The sequence below is a fragment of the Canis aureus genome, chromosome X, assembly GCF_053574225.1.
Source record: "Canis aureus isolate CA01 chromosome X, VMU_Caureus_v.1.0, whole genome shotgun sequence".
NCBI lineage: Eukaryota > Metazoa > Chordata > Mammalia > Carnivora > Canidae > Canis > Canis aureus.
This window is the reverse complement of record NC_135649.1, coordinates 1,221,292-1,240,651: the sequence shown is the minus strand read 5'-3', so window position 1 is coordinate 1,240,651 and position 19,360 is coordinate 1,221,292. Positions and strand designations below refer to the sequence as shown.

The following is a 19,360-nucleotide window of genomic DNA, read 5'->3' as shown; positions in this document are numbered from 1 at the left end:
CTCGAGTTCTCTCTTCTTCGTGTGAAGCGGTGCATTCGGTCGAAATGCAGAGCCCGCCCTGAAAGCCCGGTATGGGGCGGCCCGCGGGCTCAGCGGTTTAGTGCCGCCTTCGGCCCAGGGCTTGACCCCGGGGTCCCGGGATCGAGTCCCCGCATCGGGGTCCCCGCAGGGAGCCTGCTTCTCCCTCTGCCTGTGTCTCTGCCTCTCTGTCTCTCTGAGCCTCATGAATAAATAAATAAAATCTTAAAGATAAAAAGACAGAAAGCCCGGCGTGTGGAAGCGGACCCCACTGCCATTTGCAAGGTCGGCAGCGGAGCAGCTCTCGGGGCGCCTGCTCCAGCCCGGCCTGAGCCCGTCTCCACGCCTCTTTGCTTCACCGCGAATGGAGCTCAGTGCCCCTCCCTGGCAGCACATACAACACGACCTTCGTCACTAGACCTCGGAAAGTGACAGCCCCCAGCCGGCCTGTCCCCGGCAGCAGAGTGTCCTGCGCCGCCCTCGCTCCGGGGGCCCGGGCTGCAGGCGCTCGCAGCCGGGAAGCCAGGCAGGGACGAGCAGAGATGTGGGGGCTCAGGTCTGGGGACACAGGCCAAAGGCCCAGAGATGAGAAGAGGCCACGCGAAATTACTTGGCCCCGGAGGTGTGGGGCCGAGCTCAGGAACGCTCTTCCCCGGCGCAGCCCAGCCCAGCTCCTGACCCAGAGAGGAGCGGGCCGGCCCGGGGGGGTCCCGTGCAAAGCGGAGGCCGGGCAACCTGACCCGAAGGGTAATCTCACTCCAGGCCCCTGTGCTCTGGCCCCTTAACCAGAGCCCCCCTAAGTTTCCAGCCTCCTGATTCTCCTTCTCTTGAATTCACATTGCACTTATTGCTGTCATCTCCCTACATGGTGCCATGTGCTTTACAAATTTATGTTTTCTTTTCGGCCACCGAGGGAGTCTGGCTCTGGTGCAGGCGGGTCCCCGGACCCCACTGGAGAGGAAGACGTGGGACCGAGACGCAGACCCTCCCCACAACACACACAGCACTTCACTCACGGTACAGAAGACAGCAGAGAGCCTCGGGGACACGAGGGCCTTCTGGTCACGAGTGCCGCCGGGTCATCGGATGGAGATCCCCGTGGACAATAACCACCCTTGCCCCACTTTGCCATCGCGCACAGCCATCGATTCCAGGCGGCCCCCAGTGGGAAAGGCGGAACAGCGGGTTTGGTGTGTGCCCTCTGCTGTATCAGGTCCGTCATGCTCTGCACCACAGCTGCTCTGGTCGTGCACCGTCAAGACCTCCGCTGCAATGAGTTTTATCTGCTGAGACTGTTTGCCTTCATGTAAAAAACGCAACCTACTTGTTTTAGATCTGTCTGAAAATTTTACATTATTTCAATTTTTGGTTCTTCGATCTGAGATTTAATTCATTTCCATCCACTATGGTGACAAGTCAGAAGAGTGGCTACCTCTTTTGGGGAGATTATGTTTGGAAAGATTTGTTTATTTATTTGAGAGAGAGTGATTGGGAGGAGGGGCAGAGGGAGATGTAGAGAGGGAATCTCCAGCAGACTCCCTGCTGAGTGCAGAGCCTGGTGAGAGGCTCGATCCCACATCCCAGAGCCCATGATCTGAGCTGAAACCCAGAGTCGGACACTCAACTGACTGAGCCACCCAGGCACCCTGGGGAGATTATTATTGATTGAAAAGGGGCAGAAGAGAGCTTTCTGGAATGATAGAAATGTTCCGTATCTTAATCTGGGTGGTTATATGGATGTATACATATGTAAAAATCCACGGATTTTTCAGTGAGTTTCATATTTGTACCGTTTGCTGCATGTGAAGCATACTTCAAAAAACCAGTTGGCATGAAGGAAATGAAGGAAAATAAATAAGCTCCAGGAGAATTCAAAAGTCGCTGTAAGAAGCATGACCATAAAACCTAGTAGAGGAAACTACAGGAAAGCTTTTCCGACTTGAGCTCTGTTGGTGCCGCACCCAAAGCCTCCCAGACCCGTTTCACTGTTGGATGTGCCCCTTTCTGGCGGTTGTGCACTTGCTTCCAATGGCCCACCCCTGGGATTCCCTCTCCGAGGAGACCCCTCAGACAATAGCCAGAGCTGCTCTACCTGTAAGAGCAGGGAGCTGGGAGGCCCTCAGAAGGGGCCCCGTTCTGAAATCTCCGCTCCCTTTCCTCATATTGGGACAAAGTCTAAGTAGAAGTTATATTCCAGAGCTCCCCAGTGCGATCTTGCAGAAATCTTCCCCCTCACCTGGACTCTTCTCATTCTGCTACTTTTTTGTTTGTTTGTTTGTTTCCTTGGTGGGTTCCTGACGACTTCACGCCCGAGTCCTAGTTTATTTATGGTCACACCACTGCCCATTTGAGTTTTCCATTAGCAGTCCCCCATTTGGTCCTTATCTCACTTGTGAGAAGTTGACCCACTCAAGGAAAACAGATCCCACGCCGTGCTGCTGCCCATGGTCTAGTCATCTTCATATGCAACTGAACTGGAAGATCTTCTTGTCCATTCATGTCATGGAGCAGCTAAGGCTTCAGATAGGATGCAATGGACCAGGAATATGACCAATATAAGTTGGAAATTCCAGCCTTTGGTGATTGATTTCATTGGATGGAATCCACCAAAACTCAGTGAATGACTCTCCACCCAGTTATATGATTCACCCTTGGATACGTTCGTAATGAGAAGCTTCATTAAAAATATCAATGAGAGGGATCCCTGGGTGGTGCAGAGGTTTAGCGCCTGCCTTTGGCCCAGGGCGCGATCCCGGAGACCCGGGATCAAATCCCACATCGGGCTCCTGGTGCATGGAGCCTGCTTCTCCATCAGCCTGTGTCTCTGCCTCTCTCTCTCTCTCTCTCTCAATCTCTCTCTCTGTGACTATCATAAATAAATAAAAATTAAAAAAAAAGAAAGGGTATCTGTCCATTAAAAAAAATATATCAATGAGGAAGAACAAATAAATATTGTCAAGGCCACCGCACCCCCATTCCTATGCTGCTGCACAAGGAAGAATATTTTGGTGACTGAAGACTCCGATCCTTAACTCAGCATCGTGCCATGACTCTCTGGATATGCCATTCATCACTGAGGCTCATGGTAAATCCCTCTGGGAAATGTGCACTTCTGCTACTTTTCAAGTATCCGCGGCTGAGGCTTTGGCAAAGCCAACTGAAGAACGTTGAATTCTGGCAACGTGGTCACACGGTTGCAGAGATATCCCCCCTCCACTTGCTCCTCCAGAATCTAACCACTCCACACTGAGCGATGGAGTCCACATCGCCACCCCCAGAGCTGGCTGGAACTGGGCGGTGAGTGCCTTCGCCCAGAGAACACAGCAGGGGAGGCACCAGGAGGAGGCACCAGGTGTCCGAGGCTGGTCAGGCCACGTGGTCCAGCTTCTGCTTGGTGCACTCTTGGGACTTGCACCCTTGGAACCGAGCCAGCAGGCCATGAGGAAGCCTGCACCACAGGAAAAGGAACTGAGGCCCGAGGCCCGCAGGCTGTGACGGAGGCCTCTCGGAGGCGATTTCTGCAGCTACATTGAGCACACGTGAGCCTAACCCCCGGCGACTGCCCAGGTGGGAGATGCGTGTGCGAAGTCAGTTGTTGAATTCACTAAGTCTGGGGGCAGTTTGTGATGTGATCGCAGTTACTGCACCGCCGACCCAAGACGGGGGAGGCGGGAAACGACAGCAGTGGCTTTGTATGTTCTCTATTTGAGAAGGTCGTGAGCGGTGTGGAAGGGACACAGCAGTGGGAGAGCAACTGCATGTGCGCGGGCCTGTGGGGGGCCGGCCACGCAGGTAGGTAGGGCGAGGCCACGAGCTTTGGGAAGGCCTGCAGGAGGTGACCGGGAGGCCGGAGCTGCATGGGGCTGCGCGCTCAAGGCACCGAGAAGACTGCAGGCCGACTCCCCAAACCTGCAATGCTGAAGGCACAGCCAAGAAGCTCTCCTGGCCAATGTGACGACCTTTGCTCAGGTTCGGGATGAGCGTGGAGCCGGTTCAGGGCCGTGGGCCGAGGAGACCCATGGCTTGACTTCCATTTGAGACGCAAGGATCGCCGTAGCGTCCGGGTTGAGGAGAGGGCGTCGGAGGGTTAAGACTAGGGTCCGGGAGGGCAGGTGGCACAGGACTGCGCTCAGGCGACCGCCGGAAGGAGTGGCCTGGAGCAGGGCGGCACAGGTACAACGGTGAGGGCATTGTAGACGGTGTGCGTGGGAACAATCCGCTGAGACCTGGACGGGGGCCAGGAGGTGGCGAGTCCAGAATGATGCTTGGGTTTTCACCCAAGCAACTGGGAGAGCGAGGTCAGCATCCTGACCAGAAAGACTGGGTGGAAAAGGCTTCTAGGGGTCGGGAGGCGGAGACCCAGAACTTTTCAAAACCACCCAGAGCTGCCGTAGAGATCGAGAGACTGCGAAAGCTCAGACGTGTTTTGGGGTGCCTGGGAGGTGCGGTGCTAGGGCGGGCGGGTGGGGGCTGCGAGGTCAAGCTCAGTAGGCGCCGGATGTGGGAGTGTGAGGACACGCGTGTCGTGGATGGGACCAACCTGCGAGCCCGGCCCGGCCCTGACAGCCCCGAGCCCCCCACAAGCTCCCCTCGGGCCGAGAGCAGGGGCAGAGAGAGAAAGCCCCAAGCAGCCGGGGCCGGGGCCCTGGGACACTCAGGAGGGGGCAGTGGAGCGGGCAGGGCCCGGAGGGACCCCGAGAAGGCGGGGGGGCCTCCTGGCAAGGGAATGAGACCCCCCCCGTTGCCCCCGGGAGGGAGGCGGTCAGGAAGCCGGGGTGCGGGGCGGTGTGGGGGACACTGATGGTCGAGGCACAGGAGGCCCTGAGCAGGGACTGCGCCTGGCAGCGGGATCCCAGAGACCCACACAGGAGAGGTCAAGGTGTGGCCTCAGGCTGGGGGCAGGTGGGGGGGTGAGGTGTCCTGGGAAAAGTGCGGGGCGTCCTGGGGCAGGTGCGGTGAAGGCGGGGGAGAGGTGTCTTGTCGGGGGCATCGGCCTCTGCACGAACAGGAGGCAGGGTCAGGGGGTGCAGGGTCTGGGATCGAGGGAGGGCGGTCATGGCCACCCTGAGGTCAGCAAAGTCTGGGGGTTGCCCTGTGAGGCCCACCCCCGGCACCCGCCCCCACCGCCACGGCCACCCTGGGCCTAGCACCCCTTGGCTGGGGTGCGGGGTCGTGTCCCCGCTGCTGCCCCACCTGCCCTCATCCACCCTCTTCTCCCCACACCGGGCCTGGGGACCTAAGAGGACGTCGGGGGGACCTTGTCGGGCTCCGTGCCCGGCTCCCCACTGTCCTCGGGGCACCCACATCTCCCCGGGGGCGGCTGGGCAGCATCTCCGTTGGGCCGCACCTGCCTGCTTCCCACCCCCAGGCCTGCTAACGTCATGGGGGGCCGTGAGCCAGGCGGACTGGGGCAGAGAGTTCCCGCAGGAAAGAGCCCTGAGGGGGCCTGGGCCTGGCCTGTGGCAGACGGGGGAGGAGGCCAGTGTGGCCGGGTCACAGGGACCAGCTGAGAGGACGGGGAAGAGCCCAGTGTGGTTGGGTCACAGGGACCAGCTGAGAGGACGGGGAGGAGGCCGGAGTGGGCGGGTCACAGGGACCAGGTGGGAGGACGAGGAAGAGGCCAGAGGGGACGGGTCACAGGGACCAGGTGGGAGGTCGGGGAGGAGGCCAGAGGGGACGGGTCACAGGGACCAGGTGGGAAGACGGGAGGAGGCCAGTGTGGCTGGGTCACAGGGACCAGGTGGGAGGATGAGGAAGAGGCCACAGGGGACGAGTCACAGGGACCAGGTGGGAGGACGAGGAGGAGGCCAGAGTGGCCGGGTCACAGGGACCAGGTGGGAGGACCGGGAGGACGCCAGAGAAGATGCGGGGCGAAGGAGAGTCACATCCGACCTCGTAGGCCCCCGGCAGCCCAGGTGCTGCCCCGGAGGGACAGGGGAGCCCGGGGAGGGTCGGGGTGCGGGGGGCGGGCCCCGACGGTGTCGCCGCCGCCAGCAGCCTCCGCAGCCCCGTGGCCCGGCCACGCTCTGGGCCGAGCTGGGTGGGAGGGAGGCCGGGACTGGGTGCTTTGGCCCCGGGCCCGGTGAGTGGCGGGCGCCCGTCCTGGGGGCCCTGGGCCGGAAGGCCGGATCCCGGGCGGCTGCTGCCGCGTGTCCCTGTCGCCCCCCCCCGCCACGCCCTCTCCGCAGCCGGACCCCCGGAAGCCGCAGGGCCTCCTTCTCGGCCACAAGAGGCCGCAGCGCTTCTCGGGAGACTGGGACCCGCCGGCGTGTCCGGGAAGGGAAAGGGCAGCCGCGTCGTCGCGTGAACCGGCCGCCAGTCGGTGGCTCCTCGGCCCCACGGCGCAGGTGAGGAAAGTCGCAGAGGCCCGGTGCCCAGTATTGTCGTTGGCTGCAGCCGAAGGGGGCGTCTGGGTCCGGGTAACCCAACGGGGCGGGGCGAGGGCCCGTCGTCGTCAGGCGAGGCTGGATCCAGGACCTGGGCCTCGGCGCTGGGCACCCCGCTCCCGCCTCCCCTCTGCCCCCAGAGGGTCCCGCGCTTGGCTGGGGTGGCCGATGGCCGCGGGAAAGCCGCGCTCTGATGGGCCAGGCCCGAGCCGCACGCCGCCCCTGGGACCAGAGGTCCCTCAACTCTCCCAGGGTCAGAGCTGCGGGCGGGAGGGAAACGGGGGCTTTCTGGGGGAAACGGGGATCCTGGTCGCAGGAGAAGGGCAATGGCTGCTGGGCGACCAAAGCACACACGTGCTGCACGGTGGTGACGGGCATGTCCTCGGATTCAAAATGCTTCCCCGACGCTTGAAAGAACGAGCCCGGGAAGGAGGACTCCTCAACCGACGGAACCCACGGTCACTGTGCACAACGGAACTATTTCTTCTTTTTTCTTTTAAGGTTTTCTTTACTTATTTCAGAGAGAGAGAGAGAGGCAGAGAGCAGGAGAAGGAGAAGAGGGACGGGGACAAGCAGGCTCGGGGCAGGCCGGGGAGCCCGACGGGGCGCGGGGCCGATCCCAGGACGCCGAGGTCCCGAGCTGACCCGAAATCAGGAGCCGGGACGCTTAGCGGCCGGGGCCACCGGCTGCCCCGAAAATATACTTATTTCTCGTGCGATCCGTACCCGAGGAATGTGTTTCCATAACATGGGGCGCCCGGGGGGGCTCAGCGGTTGGGCGTCGCCGTGGGCCCGGGGCGCGACCGGGGTCCCGGGATGGAGGCGCGCGTCGGGCCCTCGCGGGGAGCCCGCTTCTCCCTCTGCCGGTGTCCCTGCCGCTGTCTCTGTGTGTCCCTCAGGAATCAAGAAATAAAATGTCACACACGACATCCATGGACGGACGCGAAGCACCGAGCCACAGGCCCCCGACGGCCGCACCTGCTGACTGTCGGGAGAGAAGCCACCCCGAGCCCGAGGGTGCGTCCCGTGCGCGGCGGGCCCTGCGGCCTCCTGGGAAAGGCACAGCTTCGGGGGAGAAGTCGGGGGTGGCCAGGGCCCGGGGCGGAGCCTTGCGACTCGGGAGACGGAAGGACGTCTGCGGTGGCGCATTGTCGTCCACGTCGGTCGCGGCGGCAGGCAGGGGACGGGATGTCTCCCCCGAAAGGCAGGGAGGGCCCCTGAAGGTGGAGGCCGCGGTGTAGGGGCCCCGCCTCAGTGCATCTGACTTGAACCCGCAAGGACGGGAACGGAGAGGAAGGGACGGCGACCCAGCCGGGTTCCAGGACGGAACCCGGGGCCGGCGAGGGGACTTCAGGAGGACAGCCGTGCCGTCGTCAGCCCGCCTGCAGAGAGCCCGGGCCCCACAGCGAGGGGCCGGGAGGCGGCCGGGGACCCGGCTCTGAACTTGCCATCGGCAGCGAGGCGACCTTTAAACTCGGGGGGGGGGGGGGAACGTGCCTAAGTGAGTAAACGAGGGGCGCCTGGGCGGCTCAGCGGGTCCCCTGCGGGCCTTGGGCTCGGGTCATGATCCCGGGGTCCCGGCTCAGCGGGGAGCCTGCTCCGCCCCTGTCCCTCCTCCGCACCCCGCTCCTCTGTGGCCCCGGCCGCCTCTCAGAAAAATCAACAGACCCTTTAAGAAACATAAGCGAGTAAAGCGAGTAGAATGTCCTAGAGCCGCTGGAGAGCAGGGGGGGAGTGTGGTCGGCAGTGGCCTTCGCAGCTGAGGTGCCACCTGTCCACGCGAAGCCGCTCCGTGTGCAGAGGATGGAAGGCGGAGGGAGAGGGGGGAGAGGGGGAGAGCAGGTGACCGAGACCTGGGGACGCGCCCCCGGTGGCAGCCCTCTGCTCCCGGGGCAGGCTCGTCCTTTCCCGGCCCCGCCGCCGCCACCGTGGCGGTGAGCGTCGCTGCTGTCCTTCCCGCGCCCGTGGGCCATCCAGGCTGCAAAGGCCGATTGCCTGCTCAGGCGCGTGAGGGGACCAGCGCCCGGACCGCCCCCAGGGGGCCCCTGAGTAGCAGGCTGTGACCGCAGCGGCTGGAAGCTGGTCCGGGGCAGCGCCCCGGGGGAGGCCGAGACTCGAGGCGCACCGGGCCGTGCCCCAGCTTGCGGTGTGGAGCGCGCGGGTGTGGCCGCGTGGAGCCTCCGTGACTTGGAGACGGAGCCGAGAGTGGGGGGCGCTGAGGGCCAGGGTGGAGCCCCTGGGGCGGAGAGCTGCAGGGGGGCCCCAGGGGAGCCCCGCCCGAGGCCGGGAAAGGACGCGGCCCCAGGCGAGGGTCACCGCCGCCCCACGCAGCACACGCCCCCCCCCCCCCCGCCCCCTGCCGTCCCCACCGGCCAGAACGGGAGACCTCACCCCGGGCGGGGCCGGGGGCGCATCAGGCCGGTCCGGGAAAGGGCCTGCCTCGGGGCGGTGCAAACCGGGTTCTGCCCTAAGAGCTGCTCTGGTGCCACTGATTCGCCTTTTTAACAAAAACCGTGTATCTGTTTATTGGAGGGGCCGGGCAGAGGGACAGAGACTCGTCAAAAAGCCGACTCCCCGCTGCGCAGGGAGAGGGGTGCGAGGCTGCAGCCCAGGGCCGCGACCTCGGCGGGAGCAGAAGGGAGGCGTCCGCTCAGGCGCCCCGGCCCGGTACCCCTAGGAGCAAGGCTCACGGGAACCCGTCTGCGTGCAGAGGAAGCACCGGAGCAAAGCTGGGGGGCGGGGGGGGGGGACGCAGCCGCAAAGGTGGAATCCTCAGTGCGGGGCTCGCAGGCGGTGACCTGCCCAGGCCCGGGGCGCCCCTGGCGGGGGCGTGGGGGCCATGGTGCTCAGGGCCAGGGGGCCAGGAAATCCCCAAGTCGGGCGTGCGGTTGTTCCCCACGTTCCCAGCGCGCCGTTTCCTCGGGCAGGCGGCCAGCCTGGTGGGACGTGGGGAGAGCAGCCTAGCGGCGGGAGGGCGTGTTTCCGGAGGGCAAGCGTGCGCCGCGGACCGTGGACCGCGGACCGAGCGGCTCAAGACCAGGCAGGGGACCAACGCGGTGAACGCACCTCCTGGGTGCGGCGCGAGGACGCGAGCGTTCCCGCAGAGACCCCGGCCGCGAACCGCCTGGCGTCAGCGCCCGCAACGGGAGACCCGGAGCGCGACGGCGCTGGCGCTCTAAGGGCCCCTCGGGGCCCCCTGCGAGATCCCGGAGACCCGGGGTCGAGTCCCGAGTCGGGCTCCCCGCATGGGGCCTGCCTCTCCCGCCGCCTGTGGCCTTGCCGCTCTGCTTTTCAGGAAGCAGGAAATAAAGTCTTTAAAGAGCCCGTCCAGCTGTCGCCCGCCCGGTATATGGTGCGGTACCCGCACGGTGGGGGCGGGGGGGGGGGGAACCGGGAGAGCACTCCGGGACCCCGACAGCATTCAGTCCTGGACGTGGGGCTGCAGTTTCCCTTCCCCAGGCTGTCGCCAAGAACCTTGTGCTGGCGGCACGGGGCTCCCAGAACCTCCCGCCCCAGGGAGAGCAACGGCGAGGAAGCCTGGAGGCGCCGGAGCCGAGAAAAGAACCTCAGACCCGAAACAGTGAACTCGGCTTTATTTTCTGCAGCAACCAACAAGCAGGGCCCGCTCCCCCGAGGCCAGGGAAAGAACTAAGAACTCGAGGGCACCAGGAGGCACCCGGGGCCCGCTGCGGGGGAAAAACGTGGGGCTCTGATAGCGGGTCGGCAACGACGGCAGGTACCGACGACGGCCCGAGCCGCGCCTGCGGGGGCGGGGGGCGCGGCTTTAGGTGTCGGTTCTCTTTCCCCGGCCCAGGCTTCGCATTGGCGGGGACCCAAAGCCTCGAATGTTTCGCATCACCAGGGACAGCTGGTCCAGGAAGGCGTTCACGGAAATGCGGAAGAAGACCGGGTCCTCGGCAGTCCATCTACTGCAGGGCGGGCAAAGGAACAGGGGGGTTGGGGGTGAGCAGGGCCTCCGTGGGGGCCTGGGGAGACACGGACCGCCCGGCACCCGCGCCCCTCCCGTCCTTCCCCCGCCCAGCCCGTGCGCCCCTCCTCGTCCCCCCCCACCCCCGCCCCCCGCCCCGGGACCCCCGCTCCTCCCCGTACCCCGCGCCCCGCCTCCGACCGCCGCTCCCCGCCTCGCAGCACTCACATGGCCAGGGCGCTGCCGTTCACCGTCAGCTCCTTCTGAACTAGTCCTCGGGGACGCTGGACATACGGTGCGAGGGACCTGCGCGCCATCTCCGCCTCCAGTGGTGTCCGGAAGGGCACCGTCAGCTTGCTGGGGGCGCGGTTAAGGCACCGTCCGCTGCTCAATCTCCGGGGGCCCGAGGCCTGCTCAGCCCTCGAGGCAGAGGGTCGCCCAGGCCGCCCCTGTCTCCTCCCAGGCCCCAAGCGGGCCCGTCCCCTCCCAGGCCCCAAGCGACCCCGTCCCCTCCTAGGCCCCAAGCAGCCCCGTCCCCTCCCAGGCCCCAAGCGGGCCTGTCTCCTCCCAGGCCCCAAGCGGCCCGGTCCCCTCCTAGGCCCCAAGCGCCTCGTCCCCTGCTAGGCCCCAAGCGCCTCGTCCCCTGCTAGGCCCCAAGCGACCCCGTCCCCTCCTAGGCCCCAAGCGACCCCGTCCCCTCCTAGGCCCCAACCGCCTCGTCCCCTGCTAGGCCCCAACCGCCTCGTCCCCTCCTAGGCCCCAAGCGACTCCGTCCCCTCCTAGGCCCCAAGCGCCCCCGTCCCCTCCTAGGCCCCAACTGCCCCCGTCCCCTCCTAGGCCCCAACCGCCCCCGTCCCCTCCTAGGCCCCAACCTTGGCCCCTCAGGTCGCCTCTCCAGGCCGTTGGCCCCGCTGCCCCTCCCGCCCCCCCAGGGCGGCCGCCACGCCCCCAACCGACCCCGCCGCCGCCCGCGCCCAGGGCCCCCTCCGCGGAAAAGATACAACTCCAGCAATCGGCTCGGGGCGAACATGACCTCGGGCGGCACGTCCCCAAGGGGCCCCGCGGGCTGCGGGGCAACCTCGGCCTGGGGAGGGGCCCTGACCGCCTCGCCCTCCGCTCCCTCGGGGCGCGGGCCACCCTCGCCTTCACGGCTGCCCGCGCCGCCCTCCGCCCCGCCTGCCGCGCCGCCCTCGCCGTCCCCTGGGGCCTGCATGGCCGCCGCCGCCACTTACGCCCGCCTGCCCAGAGCCCCGCGCGAGGCCGCCCGCACTCCTCCTCGACGGCTCCGCCTCGCCCGCCCGCCCGCTCGCGAAGCCCCGCCCCTCGGCGCGCAAGGCCGCTGCGGGCACGCACGGCGCCTGCGCACACGCCGCCCGCACGTCGCTGCTTCCCGCCAAGCCCGCGGGGTGGGGGGGGCGCAGATGCCCGGATGGAACGCGTGGCCCGCGTCCCGAAGCGGCCGAGGCTACCTCAGGAGGCCCCGCCTCTCGCCAGCTGACGTCACCCGCGCTCCCTGGGGCGCCTGCGCCGAGCCTGGCAGGAGCGGGGGGCGGGGGGGTGGTAGGGACGGGGGGGGGGGGGGGGGCTAGGGAGGCGGCTGGCACGTGACTCCGACCCGCCCAGCCCGCGCATGCGCCGCCGCCCCGCCTGGCCCCAGCCCGCTGATCACCTGCGCCGGGTCCTGGAGCATCTGGAGGCGGTCGGACAGGTACCCCCGACCCCCCCCCGTCCAGGCCCTGCCCGTCCCCCTGCCCCACCCCCGTGGGTGTCCTGCGCGCCGCGGGGCTGCTGCTGCTGCCCGAGCCGAGCACACAGCCTCCCCGGGAGGAGCCGAGGCCTCGAGGAGGACGGCGCGGCCGCCGGCCGGCCTCCCGCTGGACCTCGGAGCCCCCGGCCTGGTCCCCTGGCCATCCCGCCGGGCCGGGGCCCCCTCTGAGCCGCCCGCCCCCCGCAGATCGTGTACTTCACCGCTACCTTCCCCTACGTGGTCCTCGTCGTGCTGCTGGTGCGCGGAGTGCTGCTGCCCGGCGCCCTGGATGGCATCATCTACCATCTCAAGCCCGACTGGTCCAAGCTGGGGTCCCCGCTCGCAGGTGAGGGCACGTGCGCGGAACGGGAGGAGGGCGCGGCCGGGCCGCACAGCCCCTCGCACCCCTTCTCCGGCCTGTCTCCAGCTGTGGGCAGCCGCTCCGACCCGGGTTACCTTCCAGCCCGGCAGCGGTGCGTTGCGAGCACGGGGTGGGAGTTTCCGAAGAGAAGGATGGATCGTGCGCTGACGCCGTATCGCCTGCCGTGAGCCAGAACGCTGGGTCCTCCTCGGAGGCCGGCGACCGCCTCCTGCCCCTCTCCAGCCCGGGTTTATGCCTCGTGGAGGCTCTCAGCGGCGCTGACCAACTTTGCACGAAAAGGCAAGTCGGTCTCAGGACACACGGAGGGCGCCTGGGCGGCTCGGTTGAGCACCTGCCGTGGGGGCTCACGTCATGCTCGCGGGGGTTGCGATCCAGCCCCACGTGGGGTTCCCTGCTCACCACGGAGCCTGCCTCTCCCTCTCCCTCGGCAGCCCCTCCCGCTTGTGCGCTCGCTCGCTCGCGCTCTCCCCCCCTCTCTCTCTGTGTCAACTTGGCAAGTTAATCTTGGGGAAAAAAATTAAAGACACCTGCAACACGGAATGAGTACACAGGGACAGTCTAAAGCTGGAAACGTCGAGCATGCTCAAATTCCCTCTTTAAATCCCCGAGAAGTACACTCGACCCTTGCACAACAGAGCCGCCACCCCGCACCACAGAAGAATGCGTGTGACCCTCGACTCCCTCGAAACCTTACTACCAACAGGCTACCGGTGAGTGCGTGCCTCGCCGACGGCATAAACAGCTGAGTGACAGGCCTGCTGCGGGGTATGTATGCCACAGACTGCCTTCTGCCCAGGAGGTGAGCGGGGGAAGAGAAATGTGAATAAAACCAGAAACAGGAGAAAAAAACCTTAGTCCTAGGCTGTGTTTGTTGAAAACTTCAGCACAGGAGTGGGCCCCTCAGATTCAAACCTGTTTTGTTCAAGGGTCAAGTACAGGGAGGTTGATAACGGGAGCTCAGTGCTTTATAGACGCGCAGCGTCTTCGTCGAGGCCGTCGTCTGTAACTAGATCGTAATTGTGATCCTGACCTGCAGCCTCTCTACTTTGCTGATCGTCTTTCTCTTCTCCTCCTTGCTTTTCTTGCTTCTGGGACCTGTGTGACTCAACATGAAAATAATACGCCGGGCTTCCCTGGGTGGCTCAGCGGTTCGCCGCCTGCCTTCGGCCCGGGGCGTGGTCCTCGAGTCCCAGGATCGAGTCCCGCATCGGGCTCCCTGCATGGGGCCTGCTTCTCCCTCTGCCTGCGTCTCTGCCTGCGTCTCTGCCTCTCTCTGTGTGTGTCTCTCATGAATAAATAAATAAATTCATTTAGAAAATGAATAAATAAATGTAGAAACATAAGCATTTAGAGAAAAGTACAATGTGATCAATGTGAATGGTTGTGGAAAGGGAAGGAGGGACACTTGATGCCCATCGTGGGAATAAAGACACTGTCCAGAGCTGCACTGTCCTATATGGTGGCCGCTGGTCATCTGTGACTATTTACCTGTAATTAATTGAAATCAAAAATTGCTTTCCTTAAGGACACTCGTGTGGTGTCGAGTGCTTAATAGCCATGTGTGGCTAGCGGCTTCTGGATCTCACAGAACATTTCCATCATCACAGGAAGTTCTCTTGTGCCGGGTGGTATGCATAAGACGGGACTACGTGGGTTATGTAAAGCTACAGTATTTTTTCAAAGATGTTCATTTTGTTGACACAGACACACACACACAGAGTGCGCACAAGCAGGGGGAGCAGCAGGCAGAGGGAGAGGGAGCAGCAGGCCCCCACCAAACAGAGACCTGGGAGCACGGAGCCTGCTTCTCTCTCTGCCTCTACCATTCGGTGCTGTGATGAATAAATACATAATACCCTTAAAAATATACAAAGTGAAAGCCACCCTGTCATCTGGAAAATTTTAAATACCGCCTTAAACGTCGATTCAAAGAATATATCCAGGAGAAAACTTAAGAGTATCTAGAAAATGACAAGGATAACACAATGGCTTCAAAGACCTGTCGGGCTCCCTGCTTCGGGCCTGCTCCTCCCTCTGCCTGTGTCTCAGCCTCTCTCTCTGTCTCTCATGAATAAATAAATAAAATCTTTCCAAAAAAGCCCAGGAAAAACATGTATATAGCCTTACCTACTTGTGTGAATGAGCCAGAAAATATGAAAATGAATAAAGTATCCACTGCAAATCATGAGGACACAGGCCAGAAATAAGCCAAAGAATAACTAGGGAAGGAAACATGCAATAAAAATGCAGGAGTCAGTTAATCAGGAAAATAACACAACTGATAAATTTGAGAAGTGGTACGATTTCACTTGTATGTGGAATGTAAAAAAACGAAATAAAGCACAAACACTTAGGATACAGAGAACGATCTGGTGCTTCACAGACCACCAGCGAGTGGGAGGATAAGTAAAATAGGGGAAGGAGATTAAGAGGTACAAAACTTCCAGTTTTAAAATAAATAAGACCCAGGGATGCAATGTACACCATAGGGAATGTACTCAATTATATACTTTTTAAATATTTTATTTATTTATTCATGATAGACAGAGAGAGAGAGAGAGAGAGGCAGAGACACAGGCAGAGGGAGCAGCCGGCTCCATGCACCGGGAGCCCGGCGTGGGACTCGACCCGGGGGCTCCATGATCGGGCCCTGAGCCAAAGGCAGGCGCCGAACCGCTGAGCCACCCAGGGATCCCAGTCAGTTGTATCTTAACAACTTTGCGTGGTGACAGGTGGTAGCTAGACCCATCCTGGTGGTCGCCTCCTACGTATAAAACTGTTGAATCCCTGTGCCGTGCATCGGAAACTAACATAGTACTGTACGTCAGCTACGCCTCGATAAAAAAATAAAACGTGACCAAGAGGGATTGATTGGGGAGTGTAAGGATGGTTCCGTGTTAGAAAATCTGTGGAAATCGTACACCATTTTAATCGATCTAAAGTGAAGAACCACGTGATCATTTCTCCACAGACGTTACAGAAGCCTCCAACAAGATCGAATGTCCTTTTTGCTTTATAAAAAGGAAAAAAACATTGATATAGTCAGACGAGGGGAATTCTTACTTTACATTACGTATTTCTACCAACAGTTCAGAATCCAAAGAGCAGGAGGAGCATCTCCATTGAAGTCTGGAGCAAAACACACATACTGCGTATGACCACTATGATTCCACGCGATTATCGTGTCAAGTAGAAAATTAAACCAGGCACGGAAAAAAGACGTAAGTAGAAATATCTAACAGAAGGAGGTACAGTAATCATCATTTCAGGATGCTATGACTGCCTGCCTGACAACACACGGTGATCCTACTGGAGAACATTACAAATAAGAGCACTCAGCAAAGTGGCCCCGTGGAAGTACAAAGCTAAGAGCCTCCCTAAATAAAGCGGTAACTAGTAAGGGTCAGCAGGGCCCCGTGTCCCGGGACGGTAAAGCCCATGACACACTCCGGAATGAACTCACCACGAAAACGTGCAGGAGAAACTCTTTGGGAACTTACTAAGGGAGCCAAGAAAAAAAAAAAAAAAAAAAGGGACAAAATAATTTCCATCCGTTCTACTGAACCCAGTCCTATCCCACATATGATCGTTGGGCCGTGTATAGTCAGTAAGAGTATTAACGAGGTATTTTGCATTCCAGTCACGGTGTTTTCCTAATTCCGCGTGCACTTGACACCTACACCCTCCCCCCGTTGAGTGTGCTCAACAGCCACTTGGGGTTCGGGATACCCCGTGGGGCAGTGCCGCTGTGGGGGTGCGGCGACCGCAGACCCGGTGCTGCGGGGCGGCCCAGTGTACGTTCCTCTGTGACGGTGACATCGTCTGTCACTACGACCATGTGTGTATTTGTAGAACACAAAGCACACGTGCGCGAGTTTATCCCAGAGGCTTTGCGACGGGTCCCTCAGCACGAAGGCTCTAGGATCTTGGCCAGTGTGGGTGGGAAGGTGTATGGGTCGACCTCCTCCCCCGGGGTCGGACCTCCCCGTACCGCCCTGCTGTCTGCATCGGGGAAAGTGGTAGTTTCTTTCGATGCACGTTTCTTTATTAACCGCCCTGAGTTTTTTCATAGTTGACTAACAAGTCATTCTGTTCCTCCCTCTCTGAGAATTGTCTTGTCATCCTTTTGGTTCGCTTTGTTTTTGTATCCTCATGGCTTGGATATTTTAACCCTTTATAATGAGCTTTTACAATTAATAGGATATTAGTGTTTTGTTATACAGATGGCAGATGTGTCTTCAATTGCCTCTTTATTCATAGGTCGGTACGCACCAGGTTTGACGTGTGATCCCTTCCGTTGCCTGTTTGATGCAGAGGTTTCCCTTCGTCTTGAGTGTGTATTGTCAATAGAATATCTTTAAAAAGTTTCCTGTCTTATATTTACCTCTTCTTATCCGCCTAAGAATAATTTTGCTGTGAAAAGCTGACAGGATTTTTGCTTTTTTCCCCAGCATCACGTGTTAGATGACACCTGCCTGCTGATTTGGTCTTCTGGACGAGGTATGTTTGTGAACCTTCTATTGTTTCCTGAATTGTAATCTGTATGTCGATTTGTCCCTCAAAGCCTCTCTGTTTAAATTATTTTACTTTTGGGATCCCTGGGTGGCGCAGCGGTTTAGCGCCTGCCTTTGGCCCGGGGCGCGTGATCCTGGAGACCCGGGATCGAATCCCACGTCGGGCCCCCGGTGCATGGAGCCTGCTTCTCCCTCTGCCTATGTCTCTGCTTTTCTCTCTCTCTCTCTGTGTGACTATCATAAATAAATAGAAATTAAAAAAAAATTAGAAAAAAGTAAATTATTTTACTTTTGTAAAAAAAGATTTTATGTATTTACCTATGAGAGACACAGACCAGGCAGAGGGAGAAGCAGGCTCCACGCAGGGAGCCCGACGTGGGACTCGATCCCCGGACTCCAGGGTCACACCCTGGGCAAAGGCAGGCGCCAAACCGCTGAGCCACTCAGGGATCCCCTCCTTGCGAGTTCCCGATCTTAACAGGGAAGCTTTTAATTTCTCACCATTCAGTAGGAATGTTAACCGTCGATTGCTTTACAGATGTTCCTTATCGAGCTTAGGAAGTTACCTTCTAGTCCTAGTTTGCTGAGCACGTTTCGATCGAGAGTAGGGGTTGAATTATGCCAAACCCTTTTCTGGTATCTTGATCAGATTATATAATTTGTCTTTTTTAGCCTATTGATGTGATAGAGCATGTTAACTGATCTTCACACGTTGCGCCATCCTTGCACGCATGGGATAAATTTCACTTCGTAGTGATGCGTAGTTCGTCGGATACGTTATTGGATTTGATTTGATAATAGTTTCTTTTTCTTAAAGATTTTTATTTATTTATTCATGAGAGACAGAGAGAGAGAGAGAGAGAAAGAGAGGCAGAGACCCAGTTAGAGGGAGAAGCAGGCTCCATGCAAGGCGCCCGACGAGGGACTCGATCCCGAGACCCCAGGACCACGCCCCGGGCCGAAGGCAGGTGCCAAATCGCTGAGCCGCCCGGGGATCCCCCTCGATTTGATAAAATTTTCTTGAGGACTTTTGCATCTGTGTTGGCGAGAGAGAGCGGTCTGTAGCTTTCTTACACTGTGTCTGTTTGGTTTTGGTGTTAGGGTAACGCTGGCCTCGTAGAGTGGCTTCGGAAGTATTTCCTGCGCTTCTGTCTTCTGGAAGAGATTGTAGAGAATTGGTATAATTTCTTCCTTCCGTATTTGGTACGATTTTCCGGTGAAACTATCCTGGCCTTGCGTGTTCTCCTTTGGAAGGGTTTTAATTACGGACTCATTATCTCTAATACATCTAGGCCTTTGCGCATTTGCTACATCGTCTTGCGTGGCTCTTAGCACGTTGTGTCTTTGAAGAATTTACTCCATTTCGCCTAGGTTGTCAGATAGGATTGTTGGTGGGATTGGATTAATATCCTTGTAATGACTGTAGGTTCCATGGTGTGCCGTATGCATTCTTTTATAGGCACAACGTAGTTCTTGCGCTTTATATCCAACGTGATCCTCCTAAGTATTTCATTGGAATAATTTATGTACACCAAAAACATTGTACATGTATTCACACACATATTTCCATGCTATTTTATATTCACTGCATTTCTTCTACGTATTGATTTAGATGTACTCTTTGTATTGTCCCATTGTATATTGTATATTGTCCCATTCGACTCCTTTTCCCGTCATTCATTCAACGTAGCTCTCCCACCTATCGCCTTTATACACATTAAAGCCCCGTGACACGATTATTCCTTTTGCTTTAAAGGTCTGTGTGGTTAAATATTTTAAGGTGATTAATCTGTTTGTTTTTATGTTATATAATTATGTGTTAGCAATATATAAAAACAAGCCATATTAATAAACAATCAAGTATGCATATTAAAAATCATTTTCATTTTTAATTTTTTGCGGTTTAAGATCATTTTATTGAGGGGCGAGAAGTAGGGAGAGGTGGGGGGCAGCTACACACCCCGCCAGCCCCACCAGGGGGAACAGACCTCCTCCCCGTCCCCCCTGCCCCTCACGTGGCTCCCCTTATACTATGGGGGGACTTTGTGCAAACTCTGCCCCGGGGGGCAGTGGAGGGGGTGTGTGACATGGCAGCGACTGGGGCTGGCAGCAGTGCTACCAGGCACTGGGGGGCTTGAAGGGCTCCAAGGGGGGGGGGGGCAGAGAAGGTGCTGACCTTGTCCGCCCCCCTCCCACCTCGTGGGGTAGCAGCGGCAGCTTCACAGTGTGGAAGTCTTTCATTTCTCTTTCATTTCTCATAGTGGTAATAATTGGTGTCTTTTTTAAAAAATCTTTGTTAGCCTACCTAGAGACTTAGCGTTTTTTTCCTCGTTTGCCTCTCCCGAGGCTTATTTGCCTGGCTTTACTGATCCTTTGAAGCAGCTT

General features: G+C 59.6%; 2 protein-coding genes across 5 annotated transcripts; one reads left to right on the top strand and one right to left on the bottom strand.

Annotated features, from left to right (window-relative positions):
• Positions 1-9,980: 9,980 nt before the first annotated feature.
• Positions 9,981-11,558, bottom strand: LOC144309193 (EKC/KEOPS complex subunit LAGE3-like). The gene is made up of 3 exons (XM_077890388.1): positions 11,334-11,558; positions 10,561-10,689; positions 9,981-10,333 (listed from the first exon to the last, which is right to left on the bottom strand). Exons 1-3 carry the CDS (start codon positions 11,543-11,545, stop codon positions 10,189-10,191), a joined length of 486 nt encoding a protein of 161 aa, XP_077746514.1. The 5' UTR covers positions 11,546-11,558; the 3' UTR covers positions 9,981-10,188.
• Positions 11,559-11,939: 381 nt separating this feature from the next.
• Positions 11,940-17,050, top strand: LOC144307974 (sodium- and chloride-dependent creatine transporter 1-like). Of its 4 annotated transcripts, none has more exons than XR_013374608.1 (5): positions 11,940-12,040; positions 12,287-12,425; positions 12,543-13,171; positions 15,551-15,682; positions 16,913-17,050. XR_013374608.1 is itself a non-coding variant. In XM_077888094.1 (3 exons), exons 1-3 carry the CDS (start codon positions 11,963-11,965, stop codon positions 12,626-12,628), a joined length of 303 nt encoding a protein of 100 aa, XP_077744220.1. In that variant the 5' UTR covers positions 11,940-11,962; the 3' UTR covers positions 12,629-17,020. The 4 variants fall into 4 exon arrangements, 1 of the variants encoding a protein (XP_077744220.1); XR_013374609.1 differs by adding an exon at positions 16,722-16,794 and having other exon boundaries at positions 12,543-15,682; positions 16,913-17,025; XR_013374607.1 differs by having other exon boundaries at positions 12,543-15,682.
• The last annotated feature ends 2,310 nt before the right edge of the window (positions 17,051-19,360 follow it).